At 44.8% G+C, this 24,830-nt stretch overlaps 1 protein-coding gene across 1 annotated transcript in view; it reads right to left on the bottom strand.

Moving 5' to 3' along the window:
• The window catches only part of LOC135915083 (cyclin-dependent kinase 1-like), a 58,264-nt gene that overhangs the window by 4,303 nt on the left and 29,131 nt on the right, over window positions 1–24,830 (bottom strand). The window contains exons 4-6 of the mRNA XM_065448064.1: window positions 20,547–20,673; window positions 13,781–14,115; window positions 11,666–11,807 (exon numbers count right to left, since the gene is read on the bottom strand). Of these exons, the coding sequence (XP_065304136.1) occupies window positions 11,666–11,807; window positions 13,781–14,115; window positions 20,547–20,673 (604 nt within the window). The remainder of the gene's footprint in view (window positions 1–11,665; window positions 11,808–13,780; window positions 14,116–20,546; window positions 20,674–24,830) is intronic.

Below are 24,830 nucleotides of genomic sequence, written 5' to 3'. Positions count from 1 at the left end.
ATGACTGTGTTCTTTACCGCGAAGTCCGTGAACTCAGTAATGAGCAGGCCTTACATGCTAACCTTAATTCTGTATTTGGTGCAGAACTTGGGAAATGGAACTTAACCTTAGCAAATGTAAACTATGTGTGTTTCATGTCAGAACATCTGTCCTCCGTCTTACAACTTTATATATCACAAGAGGCAGTATCTTCCTTTAAGTACTTTGGTGTTCTCATATCTGCTACTCTGACTTGGAAACCCCACATTCACTCGATAATCTGTAATGCTAACTGCATGTTAGGGTATCTTCGGCGAAACTTCTGTAAAGCACCCAACTCTGAAAATACTCACGTATAAGACAACTGATCAAAATTAAGAGTATGCAGCTTCAATCTGGGACTAACCAAGCCAACTTACCTCAAGCCCTTGAACTTCTTCAGAATAACGCAACTTGCTTTATCCTTTCTAATTACAACAGCACAGCCTGCATAACACTAATGAAAAACAGCTTATCATTGCCATCGCTGTCATTACACCGAAAGGCTTTCAGTCTTTCATCTTTTCCATAAAATTTACAATTGCATGTCTTTGAGAGACCAACTCATTTCAACATCCACCTATTATTAGTCTCGGGTTGACCACAAAAATAATGTCGGCTGCATCCGCTGCAACACAAAAAATTTCTCCAATTCTTTCATGCCACGCAACTACTATAGACTGGAACCACCAGTCGGCTTCTAATGCACTGCTTCTCTTGCACCAATAGTATGCTTTTTCGAAAATGCTTGCATGAATATTTTTCTTGCGATAATAATGCATGATAGATTTATTTTTATTGTTCCAATACGTATCATATATATCTGCAAAATATCTGCGTGGTGCACATTCACTGGGCACCTTACATTATATACACATCTGGCATCTGCTGGTGTTTACCTTTTTTTCTGTTCGGCTTACTAGACACTATACTTGTTTAATGTCAGGCCATCTTTACTGTTTGTTATAATTAATGTTTTCCAGTGTTCTTATATTTCTTGACATTTGTATAATGTTACCACCTTCCTTTTTTCTTAATTTTCAATTGCGTTTTCGATTGTGACCCCACTCCCCTCTTTATAGCTTCGGCGATTGAGGGTATTTGTAATAAATAAATAAATAAATAAATAAATAAATAAATAAATAAATAAATAAATAAATAAATAAATAAAACGACTATATGCGTCTAGGGTCACTTGAGCCCGACCAGACTGTTGGAGTCTCGTGCTGCAATGAGTCGCGAAACTATTTGTACAGCAAAACCTCGTTCATGTTTGGGGGGGGGGGGGGGGGAGCGAGATAAAACTTACTAACCATGAAAACATACAATCTAACGTAACTAAAAATTTCGAAAGACTCAGCTACTGTTGACATCTACGTAATGCGAAGCGTCACGCATGCAGCACGAGACGAGACGCTGGATGCTGCTGAAGCGAAACGTGATGCCACATCGCGCCGCCTGCAGCAGGGAACGGCAGCGCGTTTGGATTATATTGCCTACTAAAAGCGTGCAGTATGCTGCCAATGGCACTACGCACCACACGCTGTAAAATAGACAGATGAATATGCGAATCACTATAGGATTTTGTCAGCAATGGCAGTGAATGCAGCGTGCGACGACCTGGGTGGAGACTTGCTGCAACCAGAATAAGAAATTGTGCGTGTCATCGTTTTCACACGAGACGGGTGGCTGTTCTCAATTGCATGCACCTTGCGCCTTTTCTTGTTCACATGTGATTTAGCAGCCGGAAACCCTATATGATCGCAGTCTGCAGTAGGGAAGAGCCATGCGTTTTGGTTATCACCTATTAAAAGTCACCTAAAACAGATATCACCTAAAACAGATAGGTGAAGGTGCTTATCACAATGGGATCGGCAGTGATAGCAGCTATGAATGCCACGTGCGACGACCCCGGAGATTTGCTGGTACCGAAATCAGAAACAGTGCGAGCTGGCATTTTCACGTGAAACGGGCAGGCGAGTATTGAGGTGAAGCTGCCGCGGTGGGCAGCCATATACTGTTCTTGATCACGCGTACCTCGCACATTTTCTTGTTTACATGGGATCTAGCAGCTAGAAACCATATCATATGATCGCAGTTTGGCGATGTACTGAACGTTGGTGCCGAAAAATAATGTTTTCCAGGAACACATGAACTGGTAAAAAATGAGCGTAACTCTACTGAGTCATTTTTTGTGTTCTCGATTGCAAACGTCGGCGTCGGGAAAACATATGTAACGGGAACATACGAACGAGGTTCTACTTATTATGTTGATGTGAATTACAGTTTGAGTAGGCCGAATTTTTCAGCGACTTCGGATCGTACATTTTCTCAATTAGTATGTATTTTCTAGCGTTTTTTTTTTTTAAACCAGAACATATTGTTACGTCACGAAAGAAACAGGGTTCATTTAAAAGGAAACAAGGCCAGCCTGAGACGGGGCAAAACGTCATTTTCCTTGTGTTCTCCGCTGACACTTCTTCCACTCATACGCTACATTTACTGCAATACTTCTTCCCTCCTAGACGAAGCCCGCCGGGCGAGTCAGTTAAGTTCTCCAAGTGAAGTGCTTCAGACGAGCGACGTGTACAACCTCAGTCTTGGCGGAGCGTTGTCCAGCTGCGGTGAGACGTGCAAGTCGATAGTTTACCTTACTGGGCTTGCCAACAACGACAGGCCTTCGTAGCTGGCGAGAATTTTCTGACACAGGCCACATTTGCGCACCAGGCACCACAGCAGGACTAGATCCCCCGGAGAATAGGCGACATCCCGAAGGTGCCTGTCGTACCAAGCTTTTGACCGGTCTTTTGAAGCCAGAGTATGCATACTGGCCAAGCATCGAGCTTCTTCAGCGAAACAGAGTCTCGCCGTTGAAGAGATTGTCGTGGCTTGAGAAAGAAAATTTGGTGTCCAGTGTGTGGCGCAGCAGACGAGCGTAGGGGAGGAAAAACGGGCTGTAGCCAGTAGTTTCAGTCTTTGCAATGTGAAAGGTGTATGTAAAAAGGGCAAAATTTTGTCCCAGTCTTTATGGTCCTATGCGATGTACATGGACAACATGTTCACCAGTGTGCGGTTGATACGCTTGGTCAGCTCATTTGTTTCTGGGTGATACGGTGTTGAATGGCGAAAGCTGGAAGCGCACAATCGAAGAAGCTCTTCTACGACATCTGCAGTAAACTGGCAGCCGCGGTCGCTAATGATGACTCGAGGAGGGCCGTAGCGGAGAACGATCTGGCAGTGGCAGATGGTAAGGCAGCCGCCTCGCAGTACCGGGTCAGACGATCGGCAGCTACGATGATCCAACGGTACCCTTTCAATGAGCAGGGAAAGGGACCCACGAAATCAATTCCAACCTGCTTGACAGGAGAGCTAGGAGGCATCAGTAGTTGTAGGAGTCCGGCTGGTGTGGTAGTTAAGTGCTTGTGGGCCTGACACTGAGTGCAACCGGCAGGCACGTACCTAGGATTTTCTTTCGGGGGGGGGGGGCACCACCATTATCATCATCATCAGCCTGTTTTATGTCCACTGCAGGACGAAGGCCTCTCCCTGCGATCTCCAATTACCCCTGTCCTGCGCCAACCGATTCCAACTAGCGCCCGCGAATTTCCTAATTTCATCGCTCCACCTAGTGTTTTGTCGTCCTCGATTGCGTTTCCCTTCTCTTGGTACCCATTCTGTAACCCTAATGGTCCAACAGTTATCTAACCGGCGCATTACATGACCTGCCCAGCTACATTTTTTCCTCTTGATGTCAATTATAATATCGTCTATAGCCGTTCGATCTCTGATCCAAACCACTCTCTTTCTCTCTTAACGTTATGCCTAGCAATCTTCGTTCGATCACTCTTTGCGTGGTCCTTAGCTTGCTCTCAAGTCTCTGTCCCATATGCACTGGCAAATGCATTGGCACTGGACATATTGCACTGGCAAAATGCACTGATTGCACACCCTACTTTTCAATAATAATGGTAAGCTTCCAGTCAGGAGCTGGAAATGTCTGCCGTATGCGATCCAACCTATTTTATTCTTCTGTGAATTTCCTTCTCATGATCAGGGTTCCCTCTGATTAATTGACCTAGGTAAACGTACTCCTTCACAGTGGCCGACTGGCCATCCTGATCTCTTATCCTTTGCCCGGCTATTTATCATGATCTTCATCTTCTGCATAATAATATTCAACCCCACTCTTACACTCTCTCTGTTACGGTCTCCAATCATTTGTTGTAACTCGTCTGCATTGTTGCTGAATAGAACAATGTCATCGGCAAACCGAAGGTTGCTCATATTTGCCGTCGATCTTTACTCCTAAGCCTTCCCAGTTTAATAGCTTGAATTCTTCTAAGCACGCAGAAAATAGCTTTGGAGAAATTGTGTCTCCCTGTCTGACCCCTTTCTCTATAGGTATCTCACTGCTTTTCTTGTGTAGAATAAGGTAGCTGTAGAACCTCGTAGATATTCTAACGCGAAAGACGAGTCAGTAAGACGAGAAACTATTTACAGATTATATTGACAATAACGGTTGCAGCGCTGACCGGTTAGATTCACAGCGCGAGCCCAGTTCGTTCTTCCTTCTCTTTTCAGGAGTGATGGCGCCTACGCGCCTCGTTCAAACAAACAGATACCTCACGCATGTAGCAATATTTTCCAAGCTTTTTACGTAAGCGTTCTGTACTCCTTGATTACGTAGTGCATCTACGATTGCTGGTATCTCTACTGAATCAAATGCCTTTTCATAATCTATATAAGCCACATAGAGAGGCTTTTGTACTCTGCAGATTTCGCGATAACCTGGTTGATGACATGGATGTGATCCATTGTAAAGTATCTCTTCCTGAAGCCAGCCTGTTCCCATGGTTGACAAAATCCAGTGTTAACCTTATTCTATTGGAGATTACTTTGGTAAATATTTTATATAATACTGGGAGCAAGGTAATGGTCCCATAATTGTTCAATTCTTTAACGTCTCCTTTTTTTGTGGATTAGTATAATGTCTGCATTCTTCCAGTTTTCTGGGACCCTTGCAGTCTATAGACACTTCGTATAAGGAGCCGCCAGTTTTCCAAGCATTATGTCTCCTCCATCTTTGATTACATCGACTGTTATTCCACCTTATCCTGCCGCTCTTCATCGTTTCATGTCTTGCAGGGCCCTTCTGACCTCATCGCTAGTTATAGGAGTTTTTCTGTATCCTGTACATTACTGTTTCTAAGTGAACTATCGTGACTCCTCTGGGTACTGTATACAGGTCAGCTTAGAATTTTTCCACTGCTTTTACTATATCTTCGAGATTGCTGATGATATTATCCTTCTTATCTTTTAGTGCATAGATCATGGTTTGTCCTATTCCAGGTTTCTTTCTTACTGATTTCAGGCTGCGTTCATTTTTTACGGCTTCTTCAGTCTTTCTCATGTTATAGTTTCGAATATCAGTTATTTTCGCCTTGTTGATCAGTTTTGACAGTTCCGCGAATTGCGTAACGCTGTGCGGCCGCCAGTCCTATACAACCGCGTAGAGCGCAGGACTCTGCGATTCTAGACGTACTGCGCTCACTGCGAAAGGTTAGAAAAACACCCACATAAGCACAGCAGAGAAGTGGCTACGTGAGGCGGTTCGACTGATAACTGTAGAAGCGTCATTCAAAACAAGTAATCGTTCTCCACTTCCGGCGGCCTTTTCTCTATTTCCTTTTTAAATAAAAAGATGTTGATCCATAAATATTCTCATAAACAACGGCTAACTTTTTATTATTCGCTTTTGCTTGCAGTTTGGTTGTTGCCTTGGCTCTCCCTTAGTAGATCGCTTAATTTCTCAACTCCTTGCGATTTTTGTTTGCAGTTGCCAATTTTGCACGAAAGGTACTACACAGTTAGGGAAAAACAGACGAGGTAACGGGCGACAGTCATCTTGCTTATGGGTTTAAAGGTTATTGCAGGGTTTCATGATGGACGGTCTTTCACATTATTTTATTTCCCACCTTATCTAACCCATATCACGTGCATATGGTTCCGGGCATCTGCCAGCGTCGGGGCGAGCCATAACTCAAGGAAACAATGAAGCAAAGGGATAGGTTAAACGCAATTGACGTTTTCTCCGGCCGCAACTCGTTCCATGAGAGTACAGACCAGCTGAGTAACAGCCGCATCCCTCTCATGGTCCCAGGATCAGCCTAAACAAAGAAGGTTGAACTAACAAAAGCAACAGGTATGCGCGTGACGGTTGAATAGATGGTGACAACTGAACACATCTCGAGTTAATCGCGCGGGTGCGGAATCTACGAGAAAACTGTCCTTCACATTACAAGAGATGCCGATAACTACCGCCATCTAAAAGGAGTCAAAACGGCAGCATAATGCTGACCGATGAACAGCTGCGAAGTCTCAACATTGATCTGGCGGCGCTTTAGAAATGTGTGAGGAGTGGTGGCGTGGGTGGGGGGGTATGCCACTTGATTTCGGGGGGGGGGGGTACCCCGAAATCAAACCCCCCCCCCCCTGGGTACGTGCCTGGCAACCGGCCACATACATTTCAGTCGACCGACACATTCGGGGTCAGTAAAACTGCTCTTGGGCACGATGAATTGTAAACGCTGCTCCTAGATGTCCTGAGGTAGGATCGTCGTGCATGGCCCGCATAATAGTGGAGTGTAGCATCTCTGGAACAACAAGAAGGAAGCGGGCACGGGTGTTTGCAAAATTTTTTTTGTAGAGGAGGCTATCATGAACACAAAAGCCTCGAGTTGTGGGGTCATGCAGAGCGTTCAAAAGTGGCTGTAAGGTGAGGTCTTCTCGCTGCTCCTTCTCAAAGGTCTCTTTATCAGGAAATGCTGCCGCCAAAGAAGCAATCAGGTGGTCATAGTCCATCACAAAGTGTCGCGTTTAGTGGCATTCTCGAAAGGCAGTCTGCATCAGCGTGTCGGCGACCACCCTTGTATGAAACTTAAGTTATACTCCTAGAGATGTAGAGCCCAAGGCGCAAAACAACAAGAGGAATCGCAGAGATTGACAAGCCAGCACAACAGGCAACGATGCGTGATGATTGTGAATGGACGCCCATACACATATGAGCGAAAACGTTACACAGAAAAAGTGACTGCTAGGCATTCTTGTTCCGTAATGGGTGTAATTGCGTTCAGGCTTACTTAGCGTGCGACTTGCATAAGCAATGACGTGCTCTTTCTGGTCGCATCGTTGAACGAAGACAACGCCCATGCCACTCATATGGGTGTTGATCTCTGTCGGTGTGGCCGAGTCAAAATGCCGAAGAATGGGGCCCGTCGTCAGAAGTAACTCCAGTTGACGAAAAGAAGCGTCGTACTCATGCGTCTAATCAAAAGCGTTGTCCTCATGCAACAAACCAATCAGGGGAAAGGCAACATCAGCAAAAGCGGGTATAAATCGGCGGAAATAAGAGCAGAGTCGTAGGAAACTATGAAGCTCTTTAACAGACCAAGGAGGCTTAAACGCTTCAACAGTTGCTGTCTTTTGTCGGTCAGTCCTGATACCATCCTTGTCTACAAGATGGACAAGCACCAATAAAAAAAAAAAATTAAATTATGGGGTTTGACGTGCCAAAACCACTTTCTGATTATGAGGCACGCCGTAGTGGGGGACTCCGGAAATTTCGACCACCTGGGGTTCTTTAACGTGCACCTAAATCTAAGTACACGGGTGTTTTCGCATTTCGCCCCCATCGAAATGCGGCCGCCGTGGCCGGGATTCGATCCCGCGACCTCGTGCTCAGCAGCCTAACACCATAACCACTGAACAACCACGGCGGGGGATGGACAAGCACCAATGTCTGCTGCTAACCGAAGTGACATTTCTTAGAATTTAGTACTAGGCCAGTGTGTTTGATGCAATCTAAGGCTACTTCCAGGTGCCAGTTATGCTTTTTAAAAGTGCTTCCCAAGATGACAACGTCGTCTAGGTAGCACATGCAAATATCACATTTAAGGCCTCGAAGAATGGTGTTCATAAATCTTTCAGAAGTTGTGGGTATGTTGCAGAGCTCCAACGGCACAACGTTGAACTAAAACAGGCCATCCAGGGTAATAAATGCCGCTTTTGTTTTGTTCGTCGGGTGCATTGGGATTTGTCAGTAACCCGATCGGAAATCAACAGATGAAAAGTAGGATGCCAAATGATGGCAGTCTCATGCATCATCTATCCTTGGAAGAGGGTAAACGTCTTTCTTGGTAATGAAATTGAGACGGCGGTAGTCTACACAAAATCTCCAAGTAACGTCTTTCCTTTTCACAATTGTAACTGGAGCAGCTCACGGGCTGCAGGATTCCTGCATTACTCCTTTCTGTAGCATTTTGTGAACTTGTTTGTCAATAATCTTGCGCTCCCACGGTGATACTCGATAGGGTTTTTGTCAAATAGGCTGCGCCAACCCCGTGTTGATTCTGGGCTTGGTTCCAGACGCAGGCATGGACGGCACGTTATCCTCCTGGCCGAAGTCAAAGACACATAAGTGCTTAGTTAGAATGTTCACTAATGTATGGCGCTTGTCCATGCTGATTGACTTGCTGATCACAGCAAGAATCTGAGTATTCTGAACAAGTGCCTACTCGTTTATGTGAAACATCTTCAAGCACGGTGACTGGCGTCAACTTGTGCTCTTTGAAGAAAGCAAGCTTCATGCCGGCAGGTACCACTGCGGTTTCGGCTGAAGGGTTGACAATCCATAATTAAGAGCACCGCTCAGCCACAGACAGAAGATAATGTGGTAGAAAAGTGTTGTTCTTCATGCACGCTAAATGTGCAGGCTCTACCGTGGCGTCAAAGGCCTGATGACTGCTACTAGCACAGCCCACCGGAATACACACAGCAGACAAAGCAGGCACGAGAGTGTCCTCACAGGCATGAACTGCACTGTCCTCGCTTGGAGCATCTTGCCTGACCTCCTACGAAATGTTGGCATTTACAAACTTCCCTGTTCGGCAATGAACTGTGGAACCCCACATCTGTAGAAAATCAATACCCAATTTAACATGATGAGAGGATCGGCAGGGAATGGTGAATTCAGTCATGAAAACTTGACCACCCAGTGACACTTGCACAGTGCAAACACCAATAGGCTGCAAGGAATTCCCACTTATGCCACAAAATGTTGCCACTTGGTTCCACTGAAAGACCACTTTACATCCTAATAACCTTTTAAAAGCAAGGCTCATCACAGAAACAATAGTACAGTAAAAGCTCGTTAATTCGAACTCGTGGGGGACTGAAAAATTGTTCGAATTAAGCGGAGTTTGAATTAACGAGCGGGCGGCAAGCTCGTGCAAAATGCGACAAGAAAAGACTACACTCGTGCGTTCCACCGATCGCAGCCGCCGCAGCGCAACGAAAACCTGAAACGGCTTGCTCCGGAGCATCGGCGGCGGCGGCGCCCGCGCGTCAGAGAAAACCTGCTACGGCATGCGCCAGAGAGTGGTGTGCAGCGAGCGATGAGCGAGCGCGGCTTCGGCCGCTTATCTGTTTTTTCTGCCAGCGTCCGCTGCGGCGTACGCGGTTGTTGCGACGCGCGTCTTTTCTTTTCTTTCTTTCCTCTTATCTTTGAACTCTCCTCTATCTGCACGTGGCAGCGGTGATGGCTCGGCCTGAGCCAATCGGCAGGCCCGTGCACTTTCCTTTTCATTCTTCCTTCAGTCGCAACAACAACAACGCCGGAGGCTCCAGCAAGGAAATTGGCGGCTCGCCTCGTGCGTGCAAAAAGGCGCGCTGGCTTATTTATTCTCGTCGCTGTGCATATTAAAAAAAAAAAATTTCAATGCATTGTACTCGTTACGAGGCGACTTCTATTTACGAGAAGCAATGTCGGCTGCTGGCTCCTAGTTCGAATTAACCGACGTGAGTACCGGTACGTTCGAATTATCGGGCGGTTCGAATTAAGCAATTTCGAATTAACGAGCTTTTACTGTACCAGTGTCCACTAACGCCACTTTAGACACACCATCAACAAGGACTTCCACTTTGTTCTTTAACATAAAAAGAGGCGGAGGCATATCTTTCAGCAGCGAGTCTCCAGCTACCTCACCTCCATTAGCCGCAGACTAGTTTTCTGGCGGTGACCTTGAACAATGCCGTGGTGAAGGAGACCGGTGCAATTGAGGAGTAGGAGGCGGCATCACACTACGGTCGGAAGCGGAGGAACAGTTCCGGAAATTTCCTTGCCAAAAGGAGATTACGCCATTGAAGGCCATTGGGTGTTGGGCGCCAGGGATGCAAGTTGATCGTACCGGGGCCTTTGACGATGAGGACATAAGTGGGATACATATATGGCCAAGAACACCGCAGATGTAGCACGTAGGAAGCGAACGGCTTCTCCGGTGGTCATCAGGACAGTCAAGTACTTCAGCCCACCTAGAACGAGTGACTGGGTCGTAACGCAGAGCACCGGTACTCATGGGACGTCCAGAGGAATGGGCATAACGAGGGCAAGGTTCAAATCGGGTATCCGAAGAGTAGTTGCTGCTCGATGCCGGTGCGCGTCGGTACTCTGATAAATCTGCGACAATGACAGACGGATGCCAAACATTCGGAGGCGGAGAAGTGGCCGGGGTTTGTGAAAAGGAGGCATACGAAACATCAGGCGGGCAACGCACCTGTATAACTGTTCATGGACAATCTCTCTTATGGTCGACGCCAGGTCAAATGAAGAGCTTATGTCGATACTGGCCACAGTGGTAACATTGGCCAATCAGCCAAACTTTGATGTTATTTGACGCATCTTCAGTGCCTCAAACGTACGGCAGTGCTTGATCAAGTCATAAACTGAAAAAAAAACTGTCCTTGCCGATCAGGGAATCGTAGACATCTTCTGCTATGCCCTTAATTAAGTAGGTGCCCAACTTTGTCTTCCTGTGACATTATTGTGTTGGCTTGCTTGTACAATTTCAAGATCTGCTCGATGTAGGCAGTGCAAGTCTCACCTAGTTGCTGTGCTCTCTATACCAGGGTGTGTTCAGCACACTTCTTTTTTGCGTGTCTGAATCACTGAACCATTTCTTTAGCTCAACGATGAAAACTCTCCCACGTCATGAATCATTTTTCACGATTTTCAAACCACACCAGAACAGCGCCAGTGAGTGCAAAGACAACATTGGTTAGTTGGTCGTTAGTGTCCCAGTCGTTGGACTTGCTTACTAGTTGGCAATGCCTAAGCCACTCGTCCACATCTTCACCTGCTTTCTTGGAGAAAACCCGAGGTTCTCGGTAGCAGCGCCACATACCAGCAGGCTTGTATCACCGAGCAGCAGGCATCGGACCCTGACCGTCTCCGTCGTTGGACATGCCAGCAGGCAAAGGTGGTAGTGCGGCGAGGCGATGACTTCGGCAAAGAATAAATGGTTCCGAGTCCGTCGTTACTTCAATCACCCCACAACCTCCACCAAAACTGTTACGTCACGAAATAAATTGCGAATCAAGGCGAGCCTGAGACGGGGCAAAATGTCGTTCTCCTCTTCCTCGTGTTCTCTGCCCAGACATCTTCCACTCATGCATTACATTTACCGTAATAATATGAAGTAGTTCTACTGTATTTACTGTATTAGTGTATGAACACTCACTTCAATTCGGAAGTACTCAAGCAAAAAAGTTCTAGTTGCACATGCCTAGTATCCAAGGCAGAAACTGTGCTTACGTTGAGCAGGTCTATGGCCTTGTTGTCCATGTCAGGCAGCAGGGTGGGCAGGATATTTTCTTTCCAGCTGGGGAAACTTGGCTTGTAGTCGGGAAGTGTGGCAACATCTGGCCAAGTCTGCTCAGTAGGGGTGCCCAGAGTCCTGTACACACACGCCCCATGATGAAACAAACATTTAAGGCTCAACGATATGCACGCGATTTTGAACCGATGGCAACAAGTATGGCCATCATGGAGAGTGATGCCAGATGCTGGTTTCTGGCCAGCTAAACTGTTTTGCCTGTCACCCCGAAGCCACCCCGCAGTAGTTTCGGCAGCACCCAAACTATCCAGGCTGCCTGCTTCGATATGAATACACTCTTGCTACTTCATTTCCGGCGCGACAGCAATAAATAAATGGTAAAAGTAGCGGTAGCTTAGTCTTATCTCACTCTGAAGACAAAGCACTGGTGATGTTTTGACGTTATTGAAACACCTGTTTGTTTATACCCTATGAGGTGCAAGATGCCACCCAGAAGAGCAAAAAGCATTTTTTTTTCTACTTATCAGGTGGCATCACAGCGTTGAATGCCGGCAATGTGCAGCGCTTCGCCACTGAAAACTATGCCCAGTATACACTTTGGTTAAACCATTTGCACATTTGAAATTGTTTACATTTTATTTATACGGGCAATGAAAATTTGTCCCGACTTCTTTTTTCGATGTTGCACACGTGATTGCTCCACACCACGGCAGAATCGACCTGTTGCCTTAACTTAATACTAACATGTGTATGTGATTGCCTTTTAATGTACATGTGCTGGGAGTTTAACCTCGCATTAAAAAAAGCACACACACAAAAACACAGAAAAAAGTAAGATTCATCTAAAGTGCTGCACGATTTACTGCGGATTACTGAAATGTAGCACTTGAAGCACATGCAGCTCTACTACACAACTAAAGCAGAATGCCAGGAGACAGTTGTACACTAAAAAAAAAATTATGGGGTTTTACGTGCCAAAACCACTTTCTGATTATGAGGCACGCCGTAGTGGAGGACTCCGGAAATTTCAAACACCTGGGGTTCTTTAACGTGCACCTAAATTTAAGTACACGGGTGATTTGGCATTTCGCCCCCATCGAAATGCGCCCGCCGTGGCCAGGATTCGATCCCGTGAACTTGTGCTCAGCAGCCCAACGCCATAGCCACTGAGCAACCACGGCAGGTAGTTGTACACTAACAGACCTCCTTGAGGCTTCTCGAGACACAGTGGCATACTCTTGTGCACTTTACTGAATTAGTCATTAATCATCTGGCTCTGCATCTGTTTTCATCTGCTATTCCTAGCTCAACTGTTCCATTCTCAGGGTTCGTACATAACATCTGACCTGAAATTCAAGGATTTGAATGGTGCTGAAGGTCAGAATTCAAGGAGGGAAAACAAACCTTATTTGTACACATACAATAAAAATAGTGATAGAATTATCTGCAACTGTGCGAAGCTACCATTTTTTTGTTTGCTCAAATTCTGACTAACAATGCTGATCCCTAAAATGCAAAATGCACAAATAAATGAGCTTGGCACAAGAGCAGAATGTTCCTAAAGATGCCCTTTTCTAAGGAGCACTGTTACTCTTAAGTATGAATGATTACAAATTTACAGGGTCAGTGTAAATGACAATTTCTAGGCATCTGGTCATTTTAGTCATAGGATAATAAAAATGTTATATAAAACTTTGTGGATTAGTCACCGTTGTCATACCACCAACACTAGTTGTATGTGAAGGTTCCATGACTATTTGTGCTGTTTAGTGCAATGCCATGTCAGTAACGTACACGCCGTTTTCCCAATAAGGCATGATAAAACGCATCAAAATCGACAACTGACACATCTGTTGCAAGCCCGATTTTCCATACAACAATTTGCCATTTGAATAGCAAGACTCATTACACAGCAGCTACTATAAGCCAGGTATGCATCCCTTTAACTAAACATTTTGATTACATATAACTGCCAAACAATACATAGCAACATTGTCAGCACTGCCACTACGGGCTGCACAGAGATGCAACAAGAAAACAGAAAAAAGTTCTACTGCTACAGCTCTCGCATGCCTGCAGAGAAATACACTGACCTGAAAATACGGAAAAGCTGGTCAATCTCAGAGTCCCCGTGGAACAGAGGTCTGCGGTTGATCATTTCAACAAAGATGCAGCCAATACTCCAAATGTCAACTGGAGTGGAGTATCGTTGAGCACCCAAGAGTACCTCGGGGGCTCTGTACCAGAGAGTAACCACTTCATGGGTATAGACACGGACAGGGATGCCAAAAGCACGGGCCAGACCAAAGTCGGCCACCTTGATCGTGCCCTTCTGGTCAATGAGCAGATTCTGGGGCTTCAGGTCACGGTGCAGCACACGCCGCTGGTGGCAGAATAAAATAGCCTCAAGGATCTGCTTTAAGTAGCTCTGCGAGAAAATCCATGGCCGACAACACCAAGGTTAAGAAGAAAAGTTGCATTTTCACCTCAAAGCAAAGTATTGATCGCGATAAAGTATTACACAACTATCAAAGTAAGGTTTGTAGTCTTATCAACCGTATAAATTTCAGTAAACATTCGCTTATGAATTAACAAACATTGTGTCAAACATGAACAGATCTCACTCGATTGTGAACACTCGCTGCCACAATGCTGACATGAAGTACAGAGAGAAGCAAATGCTTCTACTGCCTCTCACTTCAACGCCTCTCAAAAACTTGAGCTTATGCGACCTCCACCACAAGGCGCGCAAGAACATAGCACAAATGCAGCCACCAGCCAACTTAGGTTGCGATGCTTTTGCACCCACCTTAGATTACAACCAAGATAAGGGTCTAGGTGCTGAGCTGCACAGACAGCCATGCATGCTCAAAACAAAAGTTCCCAAAATTGTTCAGCTCATTGGAGAGATGACTTCGATTACTGGTACTAAATATATTGCAAACAGGCCGTTTACCCTTCACAATGCCCTCCTTGCCTTGTAAATGCCCTTTAAAAGGCAAGGAGGGTGAATCCCCGAATTTGATGAAATTTACTTTAGGCGCAGGTTTTGGGCCCATAACGATTCTGGACTTACGTTTTGTGAAAAAAATTTTTAAAATAATAATAACCTAAACAACAACAAAAAAGCAAAAATTTTGTCCGTCGAAAACACTTTTCCGCCAGCTTTGCGATATCTCAACTGTAAGCGTGCATGGAGCAACAATGGTACACTTCTCAATCACAATATTGTTTCCCCTGCAAAGAAAAAGCAAAATGCTACCTTACGAGAACTTTATTACAGTTAGCTGCGGAAGGAATTCTGATAAAAAATCACAAACATGGTAAATGGACCAAAATACCTGTTCTTCTGGGTTTTATTGCTCTGGACTCATTAAAGTGAGAGTAATATAACTCTGTGCACATGAACTATTAAGTTTCCACATTCTTTTGAAATAATTTTTGTTGCTTTGTCAAGCACCGTTATATTTAAATATGGCACTTAAACACAAGTGGTTTGCCAAAAACATCGAAATTTGAAAAAAACTTTTCTGAAAAAGGCAGTTTTTTTTTTTGAAAATCACTCTGGTTGAAGTCAAGGACGTTATCTACCACTCTGCGTAAAAAAACATTGCCTTATATGAGTACCGAACAAGTTACTATCTGTCGAATATGACTACACCCTACCTAGTGGCCACAACACGGATTTTGTGCATTCTGATTTGTTGAGCTATGCAAGAACTCATTTAACGTAATATTCATTGTCCAAATGTAACGCTGCCAACAAGCGATGCTGTCCTGTGTGGGTTACAAACTTTTTTAACTGCACAACTGCGCATGTTGTATGCCAATGTGGCCGAGGAAGAAGGCTGACGGTACTGTTGCCATGGGGTTATATCTCACGGGGTTATATCTCATGGGATAGCATCTTGTCTTGCAGCTTTTTAAGACCATGCGACATTCAATTTCACTGCCGAAGAAGTTGCTTATGTGAAGCAACTGTTCTTACCACAAACAACTGCAGTTTAGAGTTATGGATCCGCTTGCATACCCACATATGCCACAACTGAATACCAGGCCTTGCAGGAACCGCAACCCATTGTCTTAAAAAAAATTATGGGGTTTTATACGTGCCAAAACCACTTTCTGATTATGAGGCATGCCGTAGTGGGGGGGCTCAGGAAATTTGGACCACCTGGGGTTCTTTAACGTGCACCTAAATCTAAGTGCACGGGCATTTTCACATTTCGCCCCCATCGAAATGCAGCCGCCGTGGCCAGGATTTGATATCGCGACCTCGTGCTTAGCAGCCCAACACCATAGCTACTAAGCAACCACGGCAGGTTCAAGCCATTCTCTTGCCTTCAATCACGTGAAAGATTCAATGTCAGCTTTTGAAGCATAAATTAATCTAACCTTTGGCAGCTTAGGAGTCGGAACTTGCACCATTTCGGAAGCAGAATTGATGGCAGATGAGCCGGGATTTTGAAGGTTGTGTAGCACTGCCTGGTGCTTCACAATGCCCCAGATTCCATCGAAGGCATTTTTCCCGTGTCCTGTAGAGCAAGATACCCACTTGGCTGATGCGTATCGGTTGTTTTTCAATTCATGAAATTGAAATTTGTTCTTGAAATGAGCAGCAGCACCGTCACTGACATAAGTAATATGAGCGTACAGTATGATGTGCTCTTCAAGCCATTCGTGCACCTTAGCCACGGCGTAGCATGCATGGGCCGACTCATGGCACATGTCATCGCTTATGACAGCAAAACTTTCTGGGTTGTGGCCACACAGGTGAATATGGTGACGACCTTTACTCCAGTGATGTGACTGAATTTCGTCTGGTAGTGTGACTGTATAGTTCTCTGCAAAATAGAAATTAAGAAGACCACTTGCTTTCTGCATAGACTTCTTTTCTTTACTGATTGCTTTGCCTTAAATGCACCTGATGTAGTTGTGGCTTATCCATTTCTTTAGGCATGTCTGAAGGTGCTCCAAGAATGCATTTAAGGTAGACTTTTTTTATTAGGTCACCTTTCACATGTAATATTTCTTCAGGCTCATTAACACCGGTGACTGACAGTGGTCGCGCAGCCAAGTTGGTCGCAAGTGACCAGTCGCAAATGGTCGCTTTTCTCGAAAAGCGACCATTTTGGGCCAGTCGCTCGCTGCTCGATTTTTCAGTCGCGCGACGCAAAACTGAAATCAATCAGCAGCGCATCGGAAGTGATCTTTCATGTATCTACATCCAGCCTCCTCCCGCGTCGCGGCAAATACAAAGTGCATGCCACCATAGATTCCGCGAGTTCTCGCTGAGAACGATAATCTCCAGGATTGCGACTTGCGGGTCGCATTCAGCAGGGCTTGCCAGTGTGAACATCAGTCGCCTTCGGTCGCTTTTTCGACGCGAGTCGCAAATGGTCGTGCAACCTTCTCAAGTCACCGGTGTGAATGAGCCTTATCTTCAGGAATTCCAAGGTCAATCAATGTGAGAGCTCTGAACGTCAGACACACTGGACAGTCTCCGAAGTTCGTACTTAAAGGAAAATGACTGCACAGGCAAAGGTAGCGAAAGTCTTCGGTACTTTTCTTCTGACCGGAGCTCTTTTCTACCCCACATACTGCCAATTTTATGTTGGCACAATAAACACAGACAGTCCAACCGATTGCAGTGTCAGGGTTAGCTTCCGTAAACGTGCAGCAAGTTTCCCATATAGAGCGTGCCATTACACGTTTCGCAATGACTTCTTTCTTGCTGTCCAGTACAACATGAACCACATCCTTGTTATTTGGGCTTGGTTGGCTACAATTAAACTAATCTTTAGTGTAATGGTCCAATGCTGCCTCGAGATCTTTCTGGTTTACCCTTTTTCTTGTATAAGGGTCAGGGCCGGACCACACACACCATGACTTTCTTTGTATTTTCTGGATTTACGGATCACGTAGCGTGTCGCTGCTGGAATAACATGCTGTATCTTCGATGTCAAGGGCCTGTGGCAGTAAAGTTAAAGGACAACGCTCACTGCTCCGAAGCTTGGAAGGCGTGTTTAAGTTGTTCAGCCAGTCTCAACAGGTATTGCAGCTTTCTGTCGATGTCACAGGCTGGCTTTCTGTGTATATGCTGCTGATAAACTAGACCTAAGTCTCTTTTTGAGAGCATGCACAATTTCTCCTTCCTCTCACTTGGCATATGAGCTTCGATGTCTTCTTTTAATCAAATGTGGAGGTTTTAGTGGCGAAACTTCTGGGCATTGCACATACCTGTTGAGCTGTTCAACGGCCGCTTGTTTTCGAATGAGCACTTCCTGTGACATAGATGCCTCCTCAGACTGGGATTAAACATTCCCAGACTTTTCAACCAGTGTCAATGCATCTTCACGTGTCAGCGTGTGCTCAGGAGCCAAGGAAGTTGAATCCGCGGTCAGTGCTTTGAAGCGATTGACTCAGTTCATGCAGAGAAAATCCATTTCTCGAACAGAAACACTGGTTTTGAGGCAGGTGTTGCCTTATTTGAGCAAAGTCCTTTACGCTATGAAAGTTCCGCTCTTATAACACTTTCTGCTTGTGTCTCCGCAGACAGTCAGCATAAACCACGCATTTCCAGCAATGCTTTGTGGCTTCAGCCATCACAGCGGAGGAAGAAACATGCATCATGCACTGGAGGCGTCCTCCGGAAAACTACCGGCAGACCTAATGTAATATACCTTCTTGACGTACTGACAGCTTTCGCATTTAACTTTCTACGTTCCTTATCTCATTCACTCTCCAACCTTCGGTGTCACGCATAGGCAGACTCTGCTTACAATCGAAGTGGCACTGATGAAACATAAGTTCCCACTGCCACGGATCACCTGCTAAAGATTGCTAAACGCCGGATCTGAAGACAAATCTGGAGGCGCCATACAACCTGGGAGCAGATTTATTTTCCCTTTATTTTTATTTTTTGAGGGCATCTTTATGAGTATTGGGGGGGGGGGGGGGGGCGGTATTTTTGAACGACCTGCGTCCGACTTGCAGCACAGTAACAGTGGTGCGGCCACTAGGCTGAGTGTGGTCACATTTGATGCATTGTAAGCTGTTCGATATTCAAATAATGCAATGTTTTTTTTACACATATTGGTATACAACATCCTTGACTTCAACCAGAGTGATCTTCAAAAAAATAAAAAATGGCCTTTTTCTGACAACTGTTTTCAAATTTTGATGTTTTTGGCAAACCACTTATGTTTGAGGGCTATTTTTCAATACAGTATAACGTTGCTTGACAAAGCAATGAAAATTATTTCAAAGGAATGTGAAAACTTAAAAGATAATGTGCACTGAGTTTTATTATTCTCACTTTAATCAGTCTAGAGCAATAAAATCCTGAATTACAGGTATTTTGGTCCATTTACCATGTTTGCGACCTTTTACCTCAAAATTTAGCCAACTGTAATAAAATTTTCCTAAGGTAGCATTTTACTTTCTCTTTGTAGGGGGAAAAAGTATTGTGATCAAGAAGTGTACCATTGTTTCTCTATGCGCACTCAAAGTTCAGAAATCACAAAACTGAAGCAAAAGTGTTTTCAATGACCAAAATTCATGCATTAAAAAAAAAAAAATTTTCCCTCACAAAGCCAAGTTCAGAATCATTGTTCTGGGCCCAAAACTTGCACCTAAAGTAAATTTAATTAAAATCGGGAATGGTGACCAGGACCACCTCTTCATTCTTATCTGGAAGAATTATTATAATCGTCAAACAATACGTTACTTCACATTGCTTCCTGTATCTATTCATCCACTGTTTGCACTAGGCCTCCGCAGCTACGCATGTGATGAAATTTTTAATAAACAACATCAAAATAATCTCCAGCATGTTCATCATGCAACTTTTTAGCAACTGATGCGACAACCTTGACAACAGGTTCCTCCTTTTACAATTTGATGGTCTTGCACTTCCGCTTTGCATTTGGCTCATTCACATCGTCACAACGGCGAACAGCTAGCATGCTGCGATGTGAATGAATTGCACCATATTCACACAACACGGTGCACAGACTACACAGCTGATCCGCCGCTATAATGTGGCACCACAGTTAATCACGGAGGCTCGGCTTGTATAGTTATGACCTTCGAGATTGCGCTGACACATTCTCCGAGGTGACGCCTGCACGGCGCAATAAAAGAGAGAGAAGCGAAGGCACTGGTCTTTTGCACGCCGCATGCATCCGCTTTGAAACAGGGTGGTGACAAATAGTCACCAAACCCGCTCGAGTTACTCGAGTATGCTATACATGCTTCTCATTCTAGCACTTCTATGGTACCACTACAACTGATACATGGTGCACCCATAGAGGAAGGGCAACCACACGGCTGTTGCAGCTAGGAGTTTCCTCCGGGATTGCAATCACAGAGAGCAAGCCTAGCTTCGCCAGCCACATGTTGCAGTGAGAGAAAGAAGTAGGATGGTAAGCCCCTGCCTGTGGAATGCAGTTTGAAAACGCAGAGGACAAGAATGCCTGCCCACAGGGTCTTTTTCCTAACAACCATTAGTTTAGCCAACCTGTGCCCACTGAGACAAATATTCCAAAAAGTGATACTGAGAATATTATGCTTGAACCAACACTGTTGTCGGTGACATAAGGTTCAGTTGATTCGCCTTATATGAGAAATGCCTCAAGTACCACCTAATTACTATTTTGCAATCGATTACAGCTCAGATACAGTACTGCACGAAAGCCTGCGGATCTTATTTTCTTGTGAGTGGACAACTGCCATAACGCATCACATCAGCCAGATTTTCCTGGCAAAGCTGGAGGAACTATGCAGTTGCATTGCTTCAATTATTAGTAAGGTGCTCCTCTTTAAGAGTGGACAATGGCTGTACAAGGCTGTACTCACCTTAACAAGCGACTTGGCAAGCTTCTCATTCTTGTCAAATCCATCAAGGTACTTCTTGAGATCCATCGAAAGGTACTCAAACACAAGGTAGATCTTGTCGCTACCCTCCATGAGTACATCTTCCAACCTGGCAGCAGAAGGGAAAGCAGGACACAATGCAAACCACAGCATTTTTGAGACAATGACCTCAGAAGGGCTTGGTTTGGCAAATTGGCAAGTAGAAGTTGGTTACTTTCTATGCCACAGCACTGCAGAATTCGGGGGTGTATCAACTATTTCTAGACTGAGGGGAGGGGGCAAACGCAGACGGTCTGACCTCCCTCCCTCTACCTACATATATATATATATATATATCACGGCCAAAACATTAAACCATTAAACATGCAATTTTTGTAAGTGTGCCCCTTCATTTCTTCCACTATGTATGCACCGAACCTACACATTTCCTTGATAGACAAAATTTACTCAAATAAAGATTTCTGAATTGCAAGCTAAGAGAGGTCGGTGTGCATATTCAGCTGTCTGACATATTTATTCTGAAGGGCCATAACGCTTAAATTTGGCTTGAATATCGTATAAAATTCCTTTCTTGCAAACTTTGGAGGCATTTTTCTCAAAAAATATATTTATTAACAATTCCAAATTACCTTTAGCATACACTACAGCAACAGCCAAAAAGGGAGAACAATTATGGTAGCTGAAAAAATAACATAGTTGAAGGAAAAAATGCCCGAAAACGCAACTTTCATTGCTTTTTTACTGGGCCAAATAAACGGAAAATTTTAAACACACTCAATTATGACCTCATATGAAACAAGGATGCCAATACAGTGGCCTAAAATAAAATTTGTTATTGCATCTAGCTTAAGACCCGATTAAAAAATATGTACCTCCAACTTGCGCTTCTTTGTGGAAATCTCAAAGAGCGCTCACGTGATCAGAACATTTTTTGGAACGAAAATACTTAGGTGAAACCTTATTCACACAATAGCCATCTAGCCCAACGAAGAAAATCAATGATGGTCATTTTTGGTGTCTGGGACATTTTGTATGGAATGACCCCAAGATAACTATGCTGCATAGCTATAATTTTGCTGTCTTTTGTATATGATGCTGTCTTAGCTGCTGCACCATAAAAGCCAACATTTTTTTCTGCTACTTGCTATGTAAGTGTGCATGCTGAAATTATTGCATTTTTATTGTCTGCTACACATGGTCATGGTGCTATGATGGTAACAAACCAAATGCTGCCAAAGTATGAGCCAAGAATTTCACTCTTTATACTTGCGCCCATAATGACAAGCTACACTTAAATGACAACAGCGGTGGGCACTGTTGTCAAAATTAATCCCATGGATGAGTTTGTCCGCTATTTATATATAAGACATTAAGCACTAATGCTCTCGTACATTCAAAAATGCACAACAGTACATTTGACATTTGCACAATCTGATCCGAGACGTGTGCACGCCCGCTTTCCTACGAAATTGGCGACATTCCAAGAATTTTCAGATACTGTAGACTCATCTTCTGCCAAGCGACAACTTGAGAACACTGACAATATGGAAACAACTAACACCAGAAGAAAGTAAAACTTGACTACAGTCAAACCCCCTTATAACAATAATCAAGTGCCATGAAAATTCCAATGTTACTGTATAACCAATTATTGTGACAACCGGGTTGCATGAAAAAAATCAGTAGGGGGATGGCAGAGCTGTTGTGTGAAAACTACCTATAGTGGCGGGGAGGCCAGTGCCCCTCCCCACCACATTCTTCCATCCTGCTGCTGATTGTGCTCACTCGTTTAACTGCTTCCTGGGCGCTCTGATCATGTGTAACAAGCCGCAGCTGTCCGCGTTAAAGAACGGCACTGCTATAATAACTGCAAAGAGGGGTCACGAGCGGCAAGCGATATGCGAGCTCCACCAAAACATCACTTTGGCGGCCCCAAACGGGGCCTTTTAAGAATGTGTGAAGGTTGCCGCGACAGCCTCTCGGCTTGAGAAATCCAGAAGAAACGTTGAGGTGAGATCGCCACAAACATCTCGCCACGTACTTCTCACTGGCTTGCACGAGAAAACCCTATGTCCTTCAGCCTCACACGCTTTATGCAAAGCTTGCCGACATCCTTCTCCAAGGCATCCAGATGCTCCACGTAATGCAGCGGAAGCTTCCTCGCGATAACAAAGCACCGGACGGACTGAAACATCTGCCGGGCCTCCTGTGAGGCTAACGTTGAGGCAGCCTGCCCTACCCCGTCATCGCTGCCGTCGTCGCTGTCGCTATCCGATGCAAGCATGTAGGCGATGATCGCCTCATTGGTTAGAAGCACCTACTTTGCAAATCTATAGCTGTGTGCTTTCTTTTCACCGACAACGTCATGCATTGCCAATGATCAGCGGGCGGATCAGCCATCTTCCGTTTCTGCAACGAGTCAAACAAGGCTGAGAAACCACGTGGCCAGGACAGATTTCGACGCAATCAACAAAGACGAACACGAGCGATTAAGCTGTTTGCAGAACTGCGCTGAATGAGGAGCCAGCGAGCTATCTCAGAGAAGTGCAGTTGGCTTGGCCCATTAGTGTTTCAGAGGGTGGCACAGCATAGAGCTATGGGCACAGCCCATTCATGTTCAGAGTGGGGGACGGGAGAGAGGCATGTGAAGAAGGCTGGAAAATGAACGCGCTGCGACTGTCAGGGCCATCATTCAATGGTTCAATGGCGTGTTCTTTTTTCTTTTCAAGAATTTTGCCTTTCACTGTCTTTTGGCACCGACCCCCAGCAGCCAGACTTCATCGTTATAACCGATAATGCGGCATTGGTGCATTGAAGTAAGCTAGTTATTTCACCATGGAAAACAAACAAAAGTTGACAGCGCACTAGGTTCTCATTATCATTAGTAACATTACTAGTAACATAGTATCATTAACAATAGTAACTGATATATTGTGAAAGCCGGTATTGTTATAAGTGGATTCAACATATGTATTTTGTTCTCAATCATGTTCACATACTTAAATTAATCTCACAGCGCAAACACCTAAGACGGACCACAAAAGGAAGATACGACACAAATTGGGCACTGACTAACAACTTCTTTATTACTTCATCGTCGACGCATATATAAACCCTAGGCCACACAACTGCGCAGGCACACAGATTACATTACAGAGACCTGCCAAATTATCACATACGCAAACATAAGAAGTCAAATTCAGATGGGTGCAGAGACAAAGATGTGTCACTGATGCAATTATGGCCTTGCTTCTTTTTTTATGTAGTAGGCCTTTAAGGCAAGCCACGCATGCTCATTCTTGCTTTTGCCAAGAATCGACGTCCCATTAAGTCGCGCCTTACAATTGTTGCAAGAGTTTATATGCACAACCAGGTGCGCTCTTCTATCTAAATTTTTGTTTACTTTTTGCGCATGTTCCCCGAGTCGCTCCTTGACGCAACGCCATCTGGCCAACGTACGTCTTACCACATAAGAGTGGAATGGCATAAACCACGCCGACAGTGCATGACACGTATGAAGCACCATGCCGAATTTGGCATCCTCCTCTGCTCTCTCCGCAGGTGAGGGACCATAGCTTTGAAAGCTTGTTCGGCGCAGAAAACGCCAAAGGAACATCATGCGTGCAAGCAAATGAGTTAATGGGCGACCTTATGCATAAAAGGGACCACCGCAGGCTTTCGCGTTTCATGTTTGGCGGCCAGCCTTTTTGTGGTTTTTCTTCTCTGAATCAAAGCTTCAACCACAGCAGTCAAGACTGACATAGGGAACTCAGCTGCCCGAAGTCTGCTGATCCAATTATCAAAACTTTCTTGCATCTTGTGTACACACGAACTCTTAAGAGCCAATTCCATACAAGACGACACAATGCCTCTTTTCACAATGTTCACATACCCTCCAAAAATACTCATTTGGGAGTTTAAGGTACTGCCAGTGGTGGGAATCGCCAAGAGCATTTTGTAGCAGATTTTGGAGAAGGAAGATTTTGTAGCATTCAACAATGATGATTCTGTGTGATTATTGGCGAGACACTGTTCCTGCGCATCAAAAGCAATTCCGGAGTAGCAGCGCTGATGATTGTGAATGTTCTCAAAGATAACCTACGTACGGAACCACTAACAAACAAATTACAACCATCACGCGGCCACACTGAGTCAACCAGGATGCTGAAAAAAGGAAATACTGCATATTCCCAGCAGTAAAACAAATTACACAAAGGCACAAGAAACTCACGGCAATACAAACTGTGCAGGATGACCATACCAGCA

Source organism: Dermacentor albipictus, chromosome 1, assembly GCF_038994185.2.
Source record: "Dermacentor albipictus isolate Rhodes 1998 colony chromosome 1, USDA_Dalb.pri_finalv2, whole genome shotgun sequence".
In the NCBI taxonomy this organism is placed as follows: Eukaryota; Metazoa; Arthropoda; class Arachnida; order Ixodida; family Ixodidae; genus Dermacentor; species Dermacentor albipictus.
Note: the sequence above shows the minus strand (reverse complement) of the source record. Positions and strands in the feature narration are given on the sequence as shown.